The following is a 16805-nucleotide window of genomic DNA, read 5'->3' on the forward strand; positions in this document are numbered from 1 at the left end:
CAATGCTTCTGAAGGAAAAAAAAAGAAAAACATCCAGCATAATTGTAATAGTAGATATCAGGTTTAATATCTACCTGCAGAGGAGAAATAAAGGGCTAGAAGCTTTGTTTTTTCACAGGCTGAAATTTATTACAAATACACATATGCCTATTATGTGCTGCTGCACATTATAAGTTGAACCACAGAGATCCAAAAGTGCTTTTATTAAATATCAGAAAAACCCTGCAATGCCCAACACAATACAGAATTCTACTGCAAGTCATTTAACCTCAACTAGGTACAAATCCCCTTGAATATCTGAACATACTCTCTCACAAGAGGCAAATAATATTAACGATTACATATTGGTACCAAGGTGCTTCAAATCAAAAGCACAAGTGCTTCTGAAACTGATCTCAACTGAAACAAGGTATCTGAATTTGTTTTTACCAGCAATTACTCCAGGCATACTTTGCCACAGCATTTTAATATTTTTTTCCAATAACAACAAAATCCCTCCAATGCCTTTCAATATGGCATTAATCAGGCACTAAGACAGTTTAAGATTTAAACTAATTGCTCTGCCAAAAAGCAATGTGAAGGCTAGATGACTGCCTACTCCTCCTGTACAGCTTGCTGCATGTTAATGTTTGACAAGCATAAAGCTTATCAAACTGTTCACAAGCGTTAAAAAAAAAAAAAAATTCAACATGCCATGGGCAGGAAATTCCACAGGGTTAATTTTTTTTGCTGTCTTGCTGACTCAGAAATTTGTGAGATTCCTTAGTTAGCCTCTACTTAAGGAAAAATTCAAACTTCCCTACCTGACTGAGAACTCTCATATGTGGCATGGAAATCTCATACCCTCTCTCAGTATGAAATCATGCCTTCAGAATAACATACGGGTGTTGCTTTCAACAGGCATGAAAAAACAGACAAGAAAAGCATGAGAAACCTAAACCTTTCATTTCAGATGAGCAGCTGCTTCAGAACTAAAAACAAATTTACCTTTAGTCCCACAGCTCCTTGAATGCCTGGGAAATATCAAACTACTTCAAACCTTGGAAAGATACCCACGTGACTTCTCATTTGTTAAATACATCCTTTTTTAGAAGGCCAGATATGCCTTAAGAACTTGTGTTCAGGTAGCCCGGAAGACTGTATATGGGTCATAACTGCAACTCCCATCTAAGCTCATGCTCAGAGCCACTCAGACACAAGCAGTTTTCAAAACTACTGGGTTCTGGGCCCCTCACCAGAAGAAGGACGTTGAGGCTCTGGAGTGTGTCCAGAGAAGAGCAATGAAGCTGGTGAAGGGGCTGGAGAACAGGCCTTATGAGGAATGGCTGAGAGAGCTGGGGTTGTTTAGCCTGGAGAAGAGGAGGCTGAGGGGAGACCTCACTGCTCTTTACAACTACCTAAAAGGAAGATGTGGAGAGGAGGGAGCTGGCCTCTTCTAAGTGACAGGGGACAGTACAAGAGGGAATGGCCTCAAACTCTGCCAGGGGAGGTTTAGGCTGAACATGAGGAAAAAATTTTTCACGGAAAGGGTCACTGGGCACTGGAACAGACTTCCCAGGGAGATGGTTAAGTCACCTTCCCTGGAGGTGTTTAAGGGACAGGTGGACGAGGCACTGAGGGACATGGTTTAGTATTTGATATGAATGATTGGACTCGATGATCCGGTGGGTGTTTTCCAACCTGGTGATTCTATGATTCTATGAAAATGCTATCACAAGTTTGTGATTTTTTTAGTTTACGACTAATAAAGGGGGGAGGGGAGACCAGCAATCAATATGCACAAAGATGCGCCATCCAGAAACCCAGAGTTTTCTATGTCTTCCAAGCCTCACTTTCTCTCTTACAGCAGCACAACCAGCTGCTTCTGTTTCTGTGTTTGGTTGCCATAACAACTGCTGTATGTCAGAAAAAAAAGGGCATTCTGCTGGGTGTCTGTGCACTTCTTAATCAATCATCACTGCAGTTACCTGTAAAGCAGCAATTTTTCCAAAAGGATAACTCTAAAGGAAGGAGGACATGCTTTTCTTTGTATCCCCTATGTACTCATTTTTTTCAGTTAGAGGTTTTGGAGAAAAGGTCTCAAGCACAACCAGCTAAACCTTAAATATGCCCTAGTTATGGCCAACATAGGCTTTGGTTTAGATCAATATAATCCACACATGAAGAATGTGAATTAGAAGAACTGAAGTTAACATTATAACTCCACATGCACTGCACGGAAATTTAAGACGTTTCAGTAGGAGACAAACACGCCTCCTCTTCTTCTAACAATACAACCTTGCGCCTGGAAAGAGACATAGCGGACTTTATCACAGTTAAAGAAATTCTAACAAGAATGCGCAAGGCAAGAAAAGCAAATGGGATTATAATCTGCATAAGATGGAAAATTGCTGTACTAAATTCACTTAACAAGCATGTTAGAAAGAAGGCTCCAAGGCTTACGCATGGGTAGAGAGCAAGCTTGGCAAACATAAAGGCATGCTCCTTGCCACCATATCTAGCAAATGGATGCAAAGTCTCCCTTTCATAGAGGAGGGCTGTAGTCCATATTGCAAACTGAAATATACTGGCAAAGAAAGTGATAACACAACTGACCTGAATGGCTTCTATTTCATTGTGAGACCTCTCTGCAAATTCACTGGTCAGCTGGTAAGCTAGTGGAAGCCCACCGATGAAAGCCAATGAAAGTATGTTAAGCAATCCCATTAATCGTGTAGCTTTTGTTACATAAAGGAAAAGCGAGTGATGGACAAACCACAGGAGACCAATTGTTACAAATGAGCCAAAGTAGGCAAGGTAGTTTGGCCCATATTCACTTAAAGCTTCAAGAAGGCTGCCATGAAACTTCTCCACTTCTCTGGGATCAGGGACGTTGTCTTCACTGTGGAGAGAAAGCTTAGTTTATTTTGCATCTTACTGTTATACAAACACACCTGAAGCAACACTGAACTATACTGCTTTACTCCAAGCAAGTAGGGGACAACAAGCATCTGCTTTGTACTTCTCTAATTTGTAACTTAAAAACAGCATTTCCAATAAAAGCTCTGCAAATAAGTCAGATGTGAAAGGAAATCTGAAAGAAAACTGGCATTCCTTTATGTTAGTGCTAAAGCTGCCACCGTGACTAAACAGCTTCTGTTGATAAACGCCTTTCATCTGAAAACATGACTAAGCAAAAAAAGGAAGCTTTCTTCTCCAAGGCTCACCATCCCAATATCCCATCATAGACTGATGATCACTACTGCTGAAATATGGGTGTGAGAACTATCTTTTGTTTTCTGTACCCTTCCAGAAACTCAAACTAACCAGTGTAAGTTTTAGAAGTCAAAGACAATGTTTGGTTAATTTCATTTCTTCAAATATTACATATAGACAGAAGTTATATTTAACAACACAAAGTGTAAGAGACAACACAAGCCTTACCATATATCCAAAATGAGTAGGGTTGCTACAATAGCATAGACTCCATCACTGAATGCTTCTACCCGTTCCTTACTTAGAGGCTCACTAAGGTAAAATGTGAAAGTTTCTAAGCTATGGTGCTCCTCCTCTTCATCACTTTGACCTGGGAACAAATCCAGATGTGAAATGAAAAACAAAATCAAGCAGTATGAAACAAGGCATTTACACTGTGACCTCCCTTTCCCTTTCTCCCGACCTGCCAAAATCTTTCTGTAGATAAAAGGGTACTGTTCATCCACACAGGTCAGTCAATCTGTGCCTCTCCCTGAAGTTCAGATTGCTTTCAAGACAAGTGCTTCAGGGACAAAAAACCTCTGTCCTTTAAACCATATGGCAAAACATTTCTACTAATTGAATAATGACTCAAAGCTGTAATTGAACAAAACATCTGAGCTAAACAAATCAGATGCTGTGCTGCAGGAAGTTGTAGATCCTCTAAGACAGTGCTGAGAACTTATATTACATGGGAGAAAAACATCCTGGAGCCCAGGGCCTGTACTCGGACATCAAATGGCTCGTTTTGGAATACATCCAGTTTTGGTCAAAAGGTTAGGTTCTGGAGCTCTTACAGGAAATGATAAACACAACCCTACAGACTGCCCAGCTAGCCAAACTGCACCAGCTCAGGAGTAAAGACTGGACAAAGAAAAGGTTTACAGCTTCCAGAGGAAATAAGAAGAGTAACTGAATGAAAACAAAGTGTGATCACAACTCAGTTAATAGAGCAGTAATTTACGTCAGTTGTCTAACAGGGTGAGAGCTACACAGACGCGACCTGAGTGCAAACCACAGTGCCCTGTCACAGTGGCCACAGGCAATAATTCTATGTGTTTATTCTCTGGCTCTGGGAGTCTGGCTTTAACCCTCTCAGAGCATTTCTGCCCCCATGTTTGCAACTGCTGCCACATGGAGGAGTCAATAGCATGTCTCCATCTGCAGTGCACACAGACAGACTTGTACCAGGCTGAACAGTAGCAGCAGGAGCACAAAGTTGTTATTCTGACCCACCTTCGGAGTGCTGATTCCAAAGAAATGATCTGTTAGTGTTTTTGTGGTCAGTTACAATAACGAGATTTAAGACCCTAAACAGTTAACTACCCTGAAACACTCTGATTTCTAAGTGCTCTGTTTACCAGTTTTGACAATGTGGGACCATACAGAAATGCTGAGAAGAAAGTGATACAGGCATAAAGCTTCCGTGCCATAACTCAAACCCTGGCCTCACTTTTTAGATGGGAAAAGGGATAGATGGCCTGCAGCCATCTTTCCCAAACTTGTGTGTGTGTGCATGCACGTCCATATTCAGGACAAACCAGAGAGGTTTTGCACTCAGAAATTATCTTTGAATGTTTTGCCTTACACAAATCAAGTCACAAATTAAGGGAAACCAAAGCACAAGAGAAACCACTTGGAAGCACAGCAATAAATCCCCAAATTACTATGTTCCAAGAATGAAAACGGAAGCAGAACTAAAATTACTTCATTCCAGGCCATTGGGATAATATGTTGGAGACCTAATAACATATCTGAACATAAGCCTAAGAATATTGTTACTTACCAGCAATCTTGGTTTTACACCATGTAATGAATCGACTGAGGTGCGGAAAAACGATTACAAGCCCAAGAAGTACATAAGACTACAGAGAGGAAAACGAACACCGTTTAAATTTAGTTATAAAAACATAAATTACATTCCAAGTTTAACATGAACTACTACTCTCAATCTTTAGGCATAATCACATGGAGAAAAAAAAATCTTGGGAAAAGGTTCATCTGAAATGCACATGCACCCACCTCCTGACTATTGCCTGTGCAGTGTAATACTGCTTCTTCATAGCTATTTCAGTACTAGTAATGAAGCAAGCTAAAAGAAGAAAGGAAGTAATTCTGCTAACAAAAATGCAGTAGTGACTTCTTTGGAAGTTGGAGAACTATCCTATGTGATCCTGATGAGTCCCTTCCAACTTGAGATACTCTGTGACTCTGCTTGTGTCCAAATATGACTCAGTGGGTCATACGTGGTTCACAGGCTCTGCACAGCTCTAGGCAGAAAAGGAACTTGGACACTAATTTTGCTGTTATTCATACAAAGGGAAACCACTAGTGAACAAGGCAAGTGAAAAAAGGGAAACAAGGGATTAAGAGGAAAACGTATTTTCGGTTAAAATTAGGCCTGTTCATGTTTGGACTCATAACTGTCCCTTTTATCAAAAACAACCTGATTCCTCCCAAACATGGGGATTATTTAAACACTGCTAATTCCCTTGGAATCTTTCTCAAAATTCATGTTTTCCTAAAGAACAAGACTGAGGAAAAGAAACTCAGGATATATCCAAAAATATATGTTTCAGTTCTAAGTGGGTGTTCTGAGAAAGACAAAAACTATTAATAAGTAGGAACAACTCACTGCCATGTAACAACAATGGTAAAGAAAGAGGCTGCATAATAGTAAGCTTTAGCCAAACACATTTGTATTGAGATGCAGGCTGGCTAACTGGTCTGCTTATTCTATTTGGTCTATTTCCTGACTTACTGCATCAATTATATTCACTTGCCTCCAGTTTGTGCAATGTCATGTTTATTTCATTTAACTTTCCACATTATCTCACCTACCTATGATATGCAAGATGCTAAATTACAGTTTAGAAGAGCAGAGCAAGTAGCAGAATATTCTTGCAAAACTATCCAAGCCCATGGATCAAATCACAGATCAGTAACTGTGGACTGAACACCTTCAATGCAAAACAGCAGCCATGACTACAACACCACAGAATTAGCATCTGAGAAAGTTTGCATATTTAATATGGAAATCATTATTTTAATACACTGTCCTAAATACAACTAATATAAACTGCTGCATCAATGTTTCCAATTAACTGGGAGAACTTACCAAAGGAATAAAGAAAAAAGAAAATATTGCTGCTAGAAAGCATAAAATTGGTCCTCTTAGGATAATCTTTAAGATGCGACGTTTATAAAAACTCTGATTTTCAGACACCTGTATCTGCTGATTCAGCAAGTGCGGGTGATGGAATCCATACGCTACTATCACAGCCTGGGAGAAAAGCATTACTGAAGTTATTAACACACAAGTATACACAGCATTTTAAATATAAAACTGGTAAAACTATAAATTAACAAATTCCAAAACACTTTCAAACTTATCCCTGACACTTGAATGGTGCATCGGTCTTAGCAACACTCAGATTTTACAATATGCTGCATGTCAAGATTTTAAGTCTTCTCTGCAGAGGCTGTCATGACCAGGAATCTTATATGAAAAGGAATGAAGGCCTCCACAATAAGGAAGTGGCAAGGCCCTGAACCAGGATAAAATACTGCCATCAGACTGAGGCTTGACACTCAGTTTTACTCAGTCATCAGTGTTCAGAAAAAAGCCCAGCAGCAAAAGTCAATTGCTATTTCCTCAAGGTATTTTTATCTAAAGAGTAGCAAAGGCATCACTGTTATGCGGACTTGGAGAGTAGCACATTCAGTTGCATAAAATCTGCTTCCCAGGGATGTGGCAAAGTAAATTTTCATCATGCATATAGACACTACACTATCACAACAGACCCAACTTTGAATAAGAATGCTATACGTACAAAAAAGACATTTAGCAACTTACATCCATAGTTAAAAATGTAATTTTTGTTCTGCCCCAAAAAATCTACTTAAAATTGAGAATGTAAATGGATAGCTCCAATACCTGTATAAGGCCAATGACAACAGCACAGACACTGAACAGGAAAATGCCAAAAGGTACGTCTGGAAAGGAGGCCATTAAGGAAAACTAGAAAAAAACACAACTAATCAAATATTTAATTAAGAAGCAATGTAGGAATAACGCTCTTCATTTAACAGTGAAATTTAAAAAAACTAAATAATACTTTGCATTACAACATCATTCCACTAAATGCAATTTCTACCCGCAAATATTCGCAGGCACCCCAACCAAATCAGTCTGGAGAGATGGCTTTGCGCTCATGTCAATACTACAAAGCCACAGCCTTTCTGACACTATGTCTCCATAACAATTGTAGACTGGTTTGCAGTTGAGCATAAAGATTTACAGTGGTTTGGAGGACAAGACGTTTGTAACTGCAAAAATTCTTTATATTAGGATACCTTTTCAATTCTTTTAATTTGGCTACCTCCATGGCTCCCTGTTGTATTAGTTTCTGCAGTCCACTGGGAGTTAAAAAAACAACCAAAACAGCAGGGAGTAGTAATAGGGTACCCCTGTCAATTTTCTAAAACTTATTTCAGCTTCAAGGCAAAGCAAAAAGTATGTGCTCTTGCTGATTAAGATTGCTTTACTGACCACAGCCTTATTCTCTGCAGACTAGTATATAACACAAATAACCATGGTGAAACAGGTGCCTGTCATACAAATCTGTTCTACACATACAATAAAAGTCAATATGCATTTTAAGCATCTGTTTTGTTCTGCGAAATCTGTGTTCAGCTGCAAATATTCTTGCTAGGTCTAAAGGCTATCTGACCAGAAATTGTGCAGAACATCAAATTTGCAGATTTAAAGTATGAATGATTGGCTGCCAGAATCAGCCATGCTGACTTAAGTCAAAATAGATACCAAAATCTTGAGTCTAGATAACAAAAGGAAAATGTTTCACCTAAATAGGTGTTTGCAATACAGCTTTAGGTCCCTTACAAAATGCAAAATTTTCATCTGGCAACTCTTGACACTTTTTGAGACAGGTGCTTTTTAAAAAGAAATCATAGGAAACTATAACTTTCTATGGTTTTCATTTTTCTTTAAGAATACTGATTTTCTGCCAGGCCTAAAATTTATAGTAATTGAAATTTAAGGCACATCCTCGAGATTTTTTAAAAAGTAAGACTTAATACTACCATGGATTCGGGGTTTATAGCATAATAACAATTTCCTAGGTTTCTGAATACTTTGGTGAAGTCTTTCCAAATAAATACCAAAAAAAATGTTGTAATTCAAACATATGTCAAATTTTAGACAAGTACTTACTGTGTAAGGCAAGAAAGTTATGATCATCATACAAGCCTAAAAACAAAAAAAGCACACAGAAACACTAGGTAAAACAGAAAGCAAGCAATTCCCTTATTAAAGATGTGTCAAGACAACAACAAACAGATCAACAAATTCACGTTTCTGAAGTTGCTAAACTTTGACTGTAACAAATGGCTAGTTAGGTGCACATCTTCCATGTTTGACATCTAAATTGTACAGGCATATTTTAGAAAACACTATAGTTTTGCTACCAACAGCACAGGTAAAAGCTTTGTTATGGGTCTTAACAGACTTATTTCTAAAGTAGCAATGCCAAAAGTACCAGACTTCTTAAAGAGATGTTTCTGATTTGTCAAAATCATTAATCTCTCATCACAAATATTTCCTAAATAATAAAAGGCAAAGGAAAAAAAAAAAACAACACTTCAAGCACAAAGAAATGAAATGCTTTGAAAGCTACATTAGATAAGAATTACATGCCTTAAGCTAGTCCTCTAACTAATTTGCAGTAATGTTACCTCATGGAGTTTAAACTCAGTACTTTTATTAACAAAAATAAATTAACTGTGTGCACATGGTCAGAGAACAGAATTTTAAACAACACAGTAATGCACAAAGCTCTAGCTCAAAACAAGAACATGTTTACCATGGCAGCATCCTATTGCAGCTATCAGCAACCAAGATATACAGGCTGGCTTGTTAAAAAAAAACACTCAGATAAATGAAGAATTTTTAAGAGATAAGGTTTAGCCAAGTGTAGATCTCAAAACAGCTATTCAAGAGATTGATCTCTCAGTAGTAGTTTTTAAGAGTAAATAATCCTCTGTTTCAAATAAGCTTCAGAATTAATTTCTGAGCAACTTAAACAGAGAAATGACTGAAAATGTAATTCAAACCTATCACTAAATTTTTTTTGCCGCAAGAGAGACAGCATTTCATTTTCTTAAGCCTGCAGGACAGATACTTCAGCTGGACATAGATTAACAGAATTAAAAGTTTTTCTGTTTCTACCTCTTCAGTTTCCTAAGATGAACTTCAGACTAACCTGTTGCAGAGGTTCTTTTTTGGCTTACAGTAGAACACACGCAAGATAAAAGCAAGTTAGTTATCAATAAGCAATATGGAAAGGAGGAATTCAAGCTCTTTCTATCTTCCCAACTTGGAAATTTGGCAGAGTTATGCTATTTGAATCAGAAACTTTAGAATCTGTAAATACAGACTTAAGAAAAAGTGATCTGTACTTCCTAGTCCAGCATGTCTGACAAGACTCACCAGATTTAGAAGAGCGAGGACATCATCTATGAACTCTATCACTTGAAACAACCTGTCAAGGCAAGGCAAGATACCATGAACAAGCCAGGTCCCAAAATATGTTTTACAGCACTTTATACAAGTTCTATTTATTCTATTATAGTGGAATCTGATTTCCTTTGCTCCAGAATTTACACAACTAGGTGTAACCAAAATTCATTCATACATAGAAGTAATTTATTAGAAAAATTTAAGAAGCAAGATATGAAGAGTCAAGTTCAATAATGGAGCAGTTATTAAGAACACGATTTCTATTAGAAGGACAAGTGACACGTGATATAGCAAACTGGCTTTTTTTCCCTACTCTATCTTTCATCTACCCCTGAAATTATGTATTTACTTTGAAGTAAATTTCACTGTTGTTAAGAGCCAATTAATCTGTGAACTGATCCACGTTTCAGTTTTGACCCATTGAGTCACATACCAAAAAAACTAACAAGGCTGTAAGCTACAAATGTATATCATTCCTTGGAAAATGGAAGATACATGAGTGACTCAGGAGCAGGATTTGATGATGATTCTCTGGAGGACTTGCTATTTCACTGCAGGACAAAATGCAGCTACATCATAGAGCAGGCCACTGCTTTGCTTTTCCCAAAGCAGTTTTTCCCCAGAACAGCTCTATCTTCTGTCACCTGACACACGGGACAGGATAGCCAGCAAACTGCTAGTGAGCTGCACAAGGCTTGGGAGCCACAGCACAACCATCACCTATTGGCTTAAACACAGGCAAGGCCCAGAACTAACTGGCAGACAGTCTGTGCTCACTGCTCAAGCAAGTGCTTCTGAAGTGTGAACAAAGGCAAACTTCTAACAGCAGGCACTGTTCACTGCTCACACAAGAACACTAACAAGTCCATTTGACAGCACTACATGGATCTTCCAGAGCAGATCCAGATGTTCAGAGCCGATCCAAGGTCTTGGATTTTCCTTTGTCTTACATGCTATTGTCAAAATCTACTATTCTAATCTCTGAGTTTTACTTGAGAGAACAGAAGCAAGTTCATGCCAGAATATTTTCAGAATTTTAAGGCTTAAAATTTATTTATCCTGAAGATTCAGCATAGTCTCTATTGGGCAAACAAAACAAACCTTTCTTCTAAACTGCCACACAGTTAAAGAAATTGCTGATCCATGAAAGTGTCACTTAGAATCGGTAAAACCAATCACCCTCCACAAAACCCTAAACTATTCAAAGACTATGCCTCAATAGGCAGGGGAGGTTTAGGCTGGACATTTTCCGCCGGGGAGGTTTAGGCTGGACATCAGGAAAAAATTCTTCACAGAAAGGGTCATTGGGCACTGGAACAGGCTGCCCAGGGAGGTGGTTGATTCACCTTCCCTGGAGGTGTTTAAGGCACGGGTGGAAGAGGTGCTAAGGGGAATGGTTTAGTGTTTGATAGGAATGGCTGGACTCGATGATCCGGTGGGTCTCTTCCAACCTGGTTATTCTATGATTCTATGAATATTTACTTATGCAGTCAAAGAAAAGCCATGTCATAACAACACTGATGTGAAATATCAGCTTCAAATAATGAATAACAGCTGGCACACCTCTAATTGAATGCACTCAATCTACTTAAGGAAAGAATGCTATAACATTTGTAATTTTCAAAATGGAAACAAAACCTGTCCTGATTCCAGCATGATGCCTACAAGTCAATTTCTTTTTAACCAGGAAGATACTGGTAGGTGGTTGTAACATTACAACTGATTTTGTGAGAAGCACTGCTGAGGACAGACAGACAAGTATTACACCAGTTTCTCTATTTGTGTAGCATACAAGTTACAAAATTATACTTTAACAGCATAATTAGAATTTTAATTCCACCTAGAACATGAAGTAAAATAAGGTGTGACTCTAATTTAAAAGATGTATGTTTTCCTCTATATCACTGTGTTAGAGGTGCAAGAGTACAGTTATCCACTGTAAAGCACTTCTTTATGATTAATATTTTGTATAACCCAACAAAAGACAATTCATAAATATATCAGCCAGACAGAAATGTATCAGACACATGGTTAACTCCTTTTAAACAATGCCTTTTCTTTAACTTCGGAGTTAAACACTGTTTTCCTACCTTACATGAGCTGCCCATGCCACAGTGACTATCAAAAAGGTCATCAAGTAGACTGCAATTTTTGCTAGAAGAAGTTGCTGAACACTTTCACCCAGTTTCTGAAACAAGGAGTGACAACCAGAGACAGAAAAAAAACATTAAATGCTGCATTGTGAAATTACTAGCAGTATATGCAAATGAGGAAGGACATGCAGTCATGCAACAGATATTTTGAAAATACTTGCCAAGTACGCAGTTCTCTTCCAACAATCTTTTTACCACCATGCAGTGTGTCTGGTTTATTAGACACTTAGAAGTATGATGAAATGAGTAGTTAGGGGAATATGATGTACTAACACATCTCTTCGATCTGTAAAAGTGCTTCCCAAAGCTGTTCACCTCCTGATTCATTTATGCACTGTTACTGTGATAATGTATTTCAGAGGAAGTTTTCATATGCTGACTGCCAATGATGAGGAAGGGAAGGGCTTAACTACAGCTAATTATGTGTGTACCATCACTACGACTTAAACAGACTAACTCAGCACTCTTGCTGTGTGATCACACTTGAGCTTCCTGAACTAACGGGGGCAAAATATCTGTGCCTAAGTCTGTAAAAAAGAATCTGCAAACTTCCTCAAATGTTTATGTTTCCTAGCATTCCTGTTTCTTTCAGAATTTATTTTCTGTAGTCTTCTTTTCCTACCTTTGTGCTTGTTCTGATTACACTTATTATTAATCTGATTTTAAAACCAGCTTTCATCCTGCACTATATAAGTGGCTTCTCTAAGTGATGACTCATTACTAAAAAGAGCAGATGCTTTTGGAAAGGTGTTTTGGTCAGGCAGGCAATCATTTTTCATACAGAAGTAACTGGATAAAATCTATGGCCTGTAGTACAGGGCTCATTCAAACTTTACATCACAATTGCTGCAGATCACACAGATGTTCAGTATTTAAGTTTTTCCCCCCAAGCTCAACAGCTGCTTCCTCTAGGGAAAATTTCTGTTGGCTTTCATGTTACTTATTAGTATGGGCTTTTTGAAAGTCTCGAACTTGTGAAAATGCAGCAAATAAAATGTCTAAGACTTGGAGTTTTAGAAAGCAAGCATCCTTTATCAGGCCTGGGCAACATGAGGCAGTGATCTCCATCAATCACGTGCAACGAGACAAAAGGTGGTTAACAAACGTATTTCCCACTTAAGTGGATATGTATAAATTTTTCCAAAAATCTTATGCATATTCTATTACTTTACAAGGACTAATTTTCATGTTGTTATGAATTTCACAGTCAAATTGCTGGCTATTTTGGAGCTTTGGAGCCAGCTCTGTCTGACCGTGCATAAGATGGGAAAACACTGCAAACAGAGGTGATTATAGAAGATGACACATCTGTTCAGCACAGATCACACTCCCCACAAGACTTCATCATCTTCAAAGAATGAACAGTCTAGAAAAAACACCACCTCAGGAAAATCATGTTATGAGAGGGACATTCTGCCTGACTTTCAAAAAAACACAATTACTTAGGTGAAACCTAACTCTACTTTAGCTTAAATCAAAAACATTCCACTTTTTGTAATAGTAACTACTTCTGGTATCCCTTGAAATGAACTGGAGGTGCCAAATTTGAATGTTACACGCATTGTAAGGATATGACAAACAACAACAACAAAAAGATGCACAATACCTGGTCTGGATGTATTTTTGTATGAGCCACAGGCAAAATCTGAAATGACAAATGTAATTAATACACAGCACTATTTTCCTTATTGTTATAGAACCATGGAACAGTTTGGGTTGAAAGGGACCTTAAAGATTCCACAATTCCAATTTCCCTGCCATGGGCAGGGACACCTCCCACCAGATCAGGCTGCCCAAGGCCCCATCCAGCCTGGCCTTGAACACCTCCAGGGATGGGGCAGCCACAGCTTCCCTGGGCAACCTGGGCCAGGGCCTCACCGCCCTCATCTGAAGAAATTCCTCCTAATGGATAGTATAAATCGGCCCCTCTCCAGTTTATACCCATCGCCCCGAGTCCTATCACTCCAAGACTTTGTAAACAGCCCATCCTCAGCTTTCTTGCACTGGAAGGTCCCTATAAGGTCTCCTCGGAGCCTTCTCTTCTCCAGGCTGAACAGCCCCAACTCTCAGCCTGTCCCTGTGTGGGAGGTGCTCCAGCCCCCTGACCATCCTTGCAGCCTCCTCTGGCCCCGCTCCAACAGCTCCGCATGCCCCTGATGCCGAGGGATCCAGCACTAAACACGACAACCCGATAAAGTCCCGCAGGAGGAGCAGAGGGCAGGATCCCCCCTCAGCGCTGGCCCCGCTCTCGGGGCGCAGCCCGGGACCCGCTCGACGCTCACGCCGATGCCCCGAAGCCTCTCCGAGCCGCGGCGGCCGCGAAGGTCCCCGGATCCCGCGAACGGTTGCCCCCACCACGCCGGGGACGGGCTCCCCGCGCTCACCATGACGGTGGCGATGATGGAGAGCAGCGCGTCGCTGTAGGCCAGCAGCCGCTGCGAGGTCTGCGCGCCCCGGCCGCGCTCCGGGGACAGCGACGGGTCCGGGCCCGCCGAGCCGCCCGCAGCCGCCATCGCCCCGGCAGCAGCGGGAGGGCGGGGCGGGGGCGGGGGAAAGGGCAGGGGAGGGGACGGGAGGAGAGAATCAGGGAATCGTAGAATCACAGAATCACCAGGTGGAAAGAGACCCATCGGATGATTGAGTCCAACCATTCCTATCAAACACTAAACCATGCCCCTCAGCACCTCGTCCACCCATCCTTTCAACACCTCCAGGGAAGGTGACTCAACCACCTCCCTGGGTAGCCCATTCCAGTGCCCAATGACCCTGCCCATGAAAAATTTGACCTAATGTCCAGCCTAAACCTCCTCTGGCAGAGCTTGAGGCCATTCTGTCTTGTCCTGTCCCCTGTCATTTGGGAGAAGAGACCAACACCCTCCTCTCCACAACCTCCTTTCAGGTAGTTATAGGCAGTGATAAGGTCCCTCCTCAGCCTCTTCTTCTCCAGGCTAAAAAATCCAGAGTTCCCTGAACTTCTTCTCATAAGGTTTGTTCTGATTGGACATTAGGAGGAATTTCTTCACGATGAGGGTGGTGAGGGACTTGTACAGGTTGTCCAGGGAAGTTGTGGATGCCCCAGCCCTGGAGGTGTTCAATGCCATGTTGGATCGACAGCCTGATCTAGTGAGAGGGGTCCCTGCCCATGGCAGGGGAGTTGGAACTGCATGGTCTTTAAGGCTTCTTCCAACCCAAACTGTTCTATGATTGTGTGATACAAGTGATGTGAGTTGGCAGCATCTGGGGGAAGAAGCCTCCTTACAAATGACATGCTGATGTCACACACCACCAAAGCCCCATGCAAGTAATGGGCATACACCAAAGGTTGCACTTGTAAGCACTGTAGTGTCTGCAGTCATAGAATTGTAGAATGATTTGAGTTGGAAGCAACCTTAAAGATCATGTAGTTCCAACTGCCCTGTGTTGGGCAGAGTCACCTCCCACAAGTTGGAGGAGACTGCAATTTTTTATATGGATGTTTTTCTATGCTTTGTATGAAGCATTTTATGGAACTCGTAGCTTGAGCTTAGACTGTACTTATTACAGAGAATCAATATGTTGCCAGGCACAAAAATCTCTGTATGACTAGTTCAATTTTATCTTGTATCATTGTAAACCCTGAAGCTAAAGAAAAAAAAAGCAATGCAGCAGATGAATTAATACATTTCATGGGACACTTCTGATAATCATTAACTGTGCAATAAAATATTCCTCTCTATTGCTCTCCCTAACACACACTTAAGCAATCATAGTTCTCTGAGAACTGGTTTTTATTTGTGTTACAGGCTGAACAAATCTGTTCCTAGAATAAAAAAAAAAGGCTAAACCAAAAGGGATGCAGGTGGTCTCTTTCCTCCAACCAAGTCACCTCATCATGTATTGCTTTATAAAGCAGTGACTGGCCTGTTGCAGAACACTTGCTGCCACTTGGGTTATCAGAGTTAGGCAGTGCTTTCTCTGGTCATTCCTGTAGCTAAAATACAGCTTTGCTTTATCTTTTGAGATCTGGTTTTGATTAAGTTGTCTAAGTGCTTTGCCTTTCTTAGTACTTTTATTACCTTGTGGATCTCGTACAGGAAAATGTCCTGAAGGTCAGGGGAGGTGGTTCTGCCCCACTGTTTCTCTCTTGTGAGACTTCATCTGGAAGATTGTGTCCAGTTCTGGAACTCTCAGCATAAGAAGGATATGGAGCTGTTGGAATGGGTCCAGAGGAGGGCTACAAATATGATCTGAGGGCTGGAGAACCTCCCATACGAGACCAGGCTGAGAGAGCTGGGCTTGTTCAGCCTGGAGAAGAGAAGCCTCCAAGGAGACTTTATAGTGACCTTCCAGTACCTGAAGGGGCTACAGGAAAGATGAGGAAGGACTGTTCACAAAGGCTTGAAGGGATAGGACAAGGTACAATGGGTATAAACTGGAGAGGGGCCACTCTTGCCCACTGGAAATGAAATTTTATTAAGAAATCATTTTTTGGCCTTTGTTAAAAAGGAAAAGGCAAACTGAATTACGCCCATCTAATTTTTATCTTCTAGGTAAGCTGTGTGATCAGATAAGTGATACTGTTGTAGATGCTCATCTCAGCATTGATTCAGGTGCCAAGGTTGCCTGTGGCAAGCACAATACACATAGAAAAACAGATTAATGAAGTATGACAAGTATGTTGATATAACATCCCATGGTCCAAAATTCTTGCAATAGCTGGCTAGCAGTCAACACTTCCACAGTAAATCCAGAGGCCAATTCTGGCACGCTCACTCAGAGGAGAAGGAAGGGCAGGAAAAGAAACTGGGAAAAAAAAAACCAGAAAAAAAAGGAAATTCACAATACTCCAGTACAAATTAAAAATTATGAAATGCAAGAAATAAATCAGTAATTTCAGAGAA

At 40.4% G+C, this 16805-nt stretch overlaps 1 protein-coding gene across 1 annotated transcript; it reads right to left on the reverse strand.

Moving 5' to 3' along the window:
• TMEM175 (transmembrane protein 175) lies at positions 1–14446 on the reverse strand. The gene is made up of 10 exons (XM_069880680.1): positions 14310–14446; positions 13532–13570; positions 11863–11960; positions 9743–9794; positions 8468–8503; positions 7172–7255; positions 6353–6517; positions 5021–5099; positions 3424–3565; positions 1–2881 (listed from the first exon to the last, which is right to left on the reverse strand). The coding sequence occupies exons 1-10, from the start codon at positions 14436–14438 to the stop codon at positions 2224–2226; spliced, it is 1482 nt and encodes a 493-aa protein (XP_069736781.1). The 5' UTR covers positions 14439–14446; the 3' UTR covers positions 1–2223.
• Between the last annotated feature and the right edge of the window lie 2359 nt (positions 14447–16805).

Source organism: Phaenicophaeus curvirostris, chromosome Z (genome assembly GCF_032191515.1).
Source record: "Phaenicophaeus curvirostris isolate KB17595 chromosome Z, BPBGC_Pcur_1.0, whole genome shotgun sequence".
In the NCBI taxonomy this organism is placed as follows: Eukaryota; Metazoa; Chordata; class Aves; order Cuculiformes; family Cuculidae; genus Phaenicophaeus; species Phaenicophaeus curvirostris.

Bases quoted from the DNA above. Each gene is read 5' to 3' on its own strand.
- TMEM175 (XM_069880680.1), bottom strand. From the start codon at position 14,438: ATGGCGGCTGCGGGCGGCTCGGCGGGCCCGGACCCGTCGCTGTCCCCG. The intron at 11,961-13,531 runs GTATTGTGCATC...TCCTTGTTTCAG, and splicing joins CAAAAATACATCCAGACCAG to AAACTGGGTGAAAGTGTTCA. The intron at 6,518-7,171 runs GTATTGGAGCTA...CTTTTCTCCCAG, and splicing joins TTGTCATTGGCCTTATACAG to GCTGTGATAGTAGCGTATGG.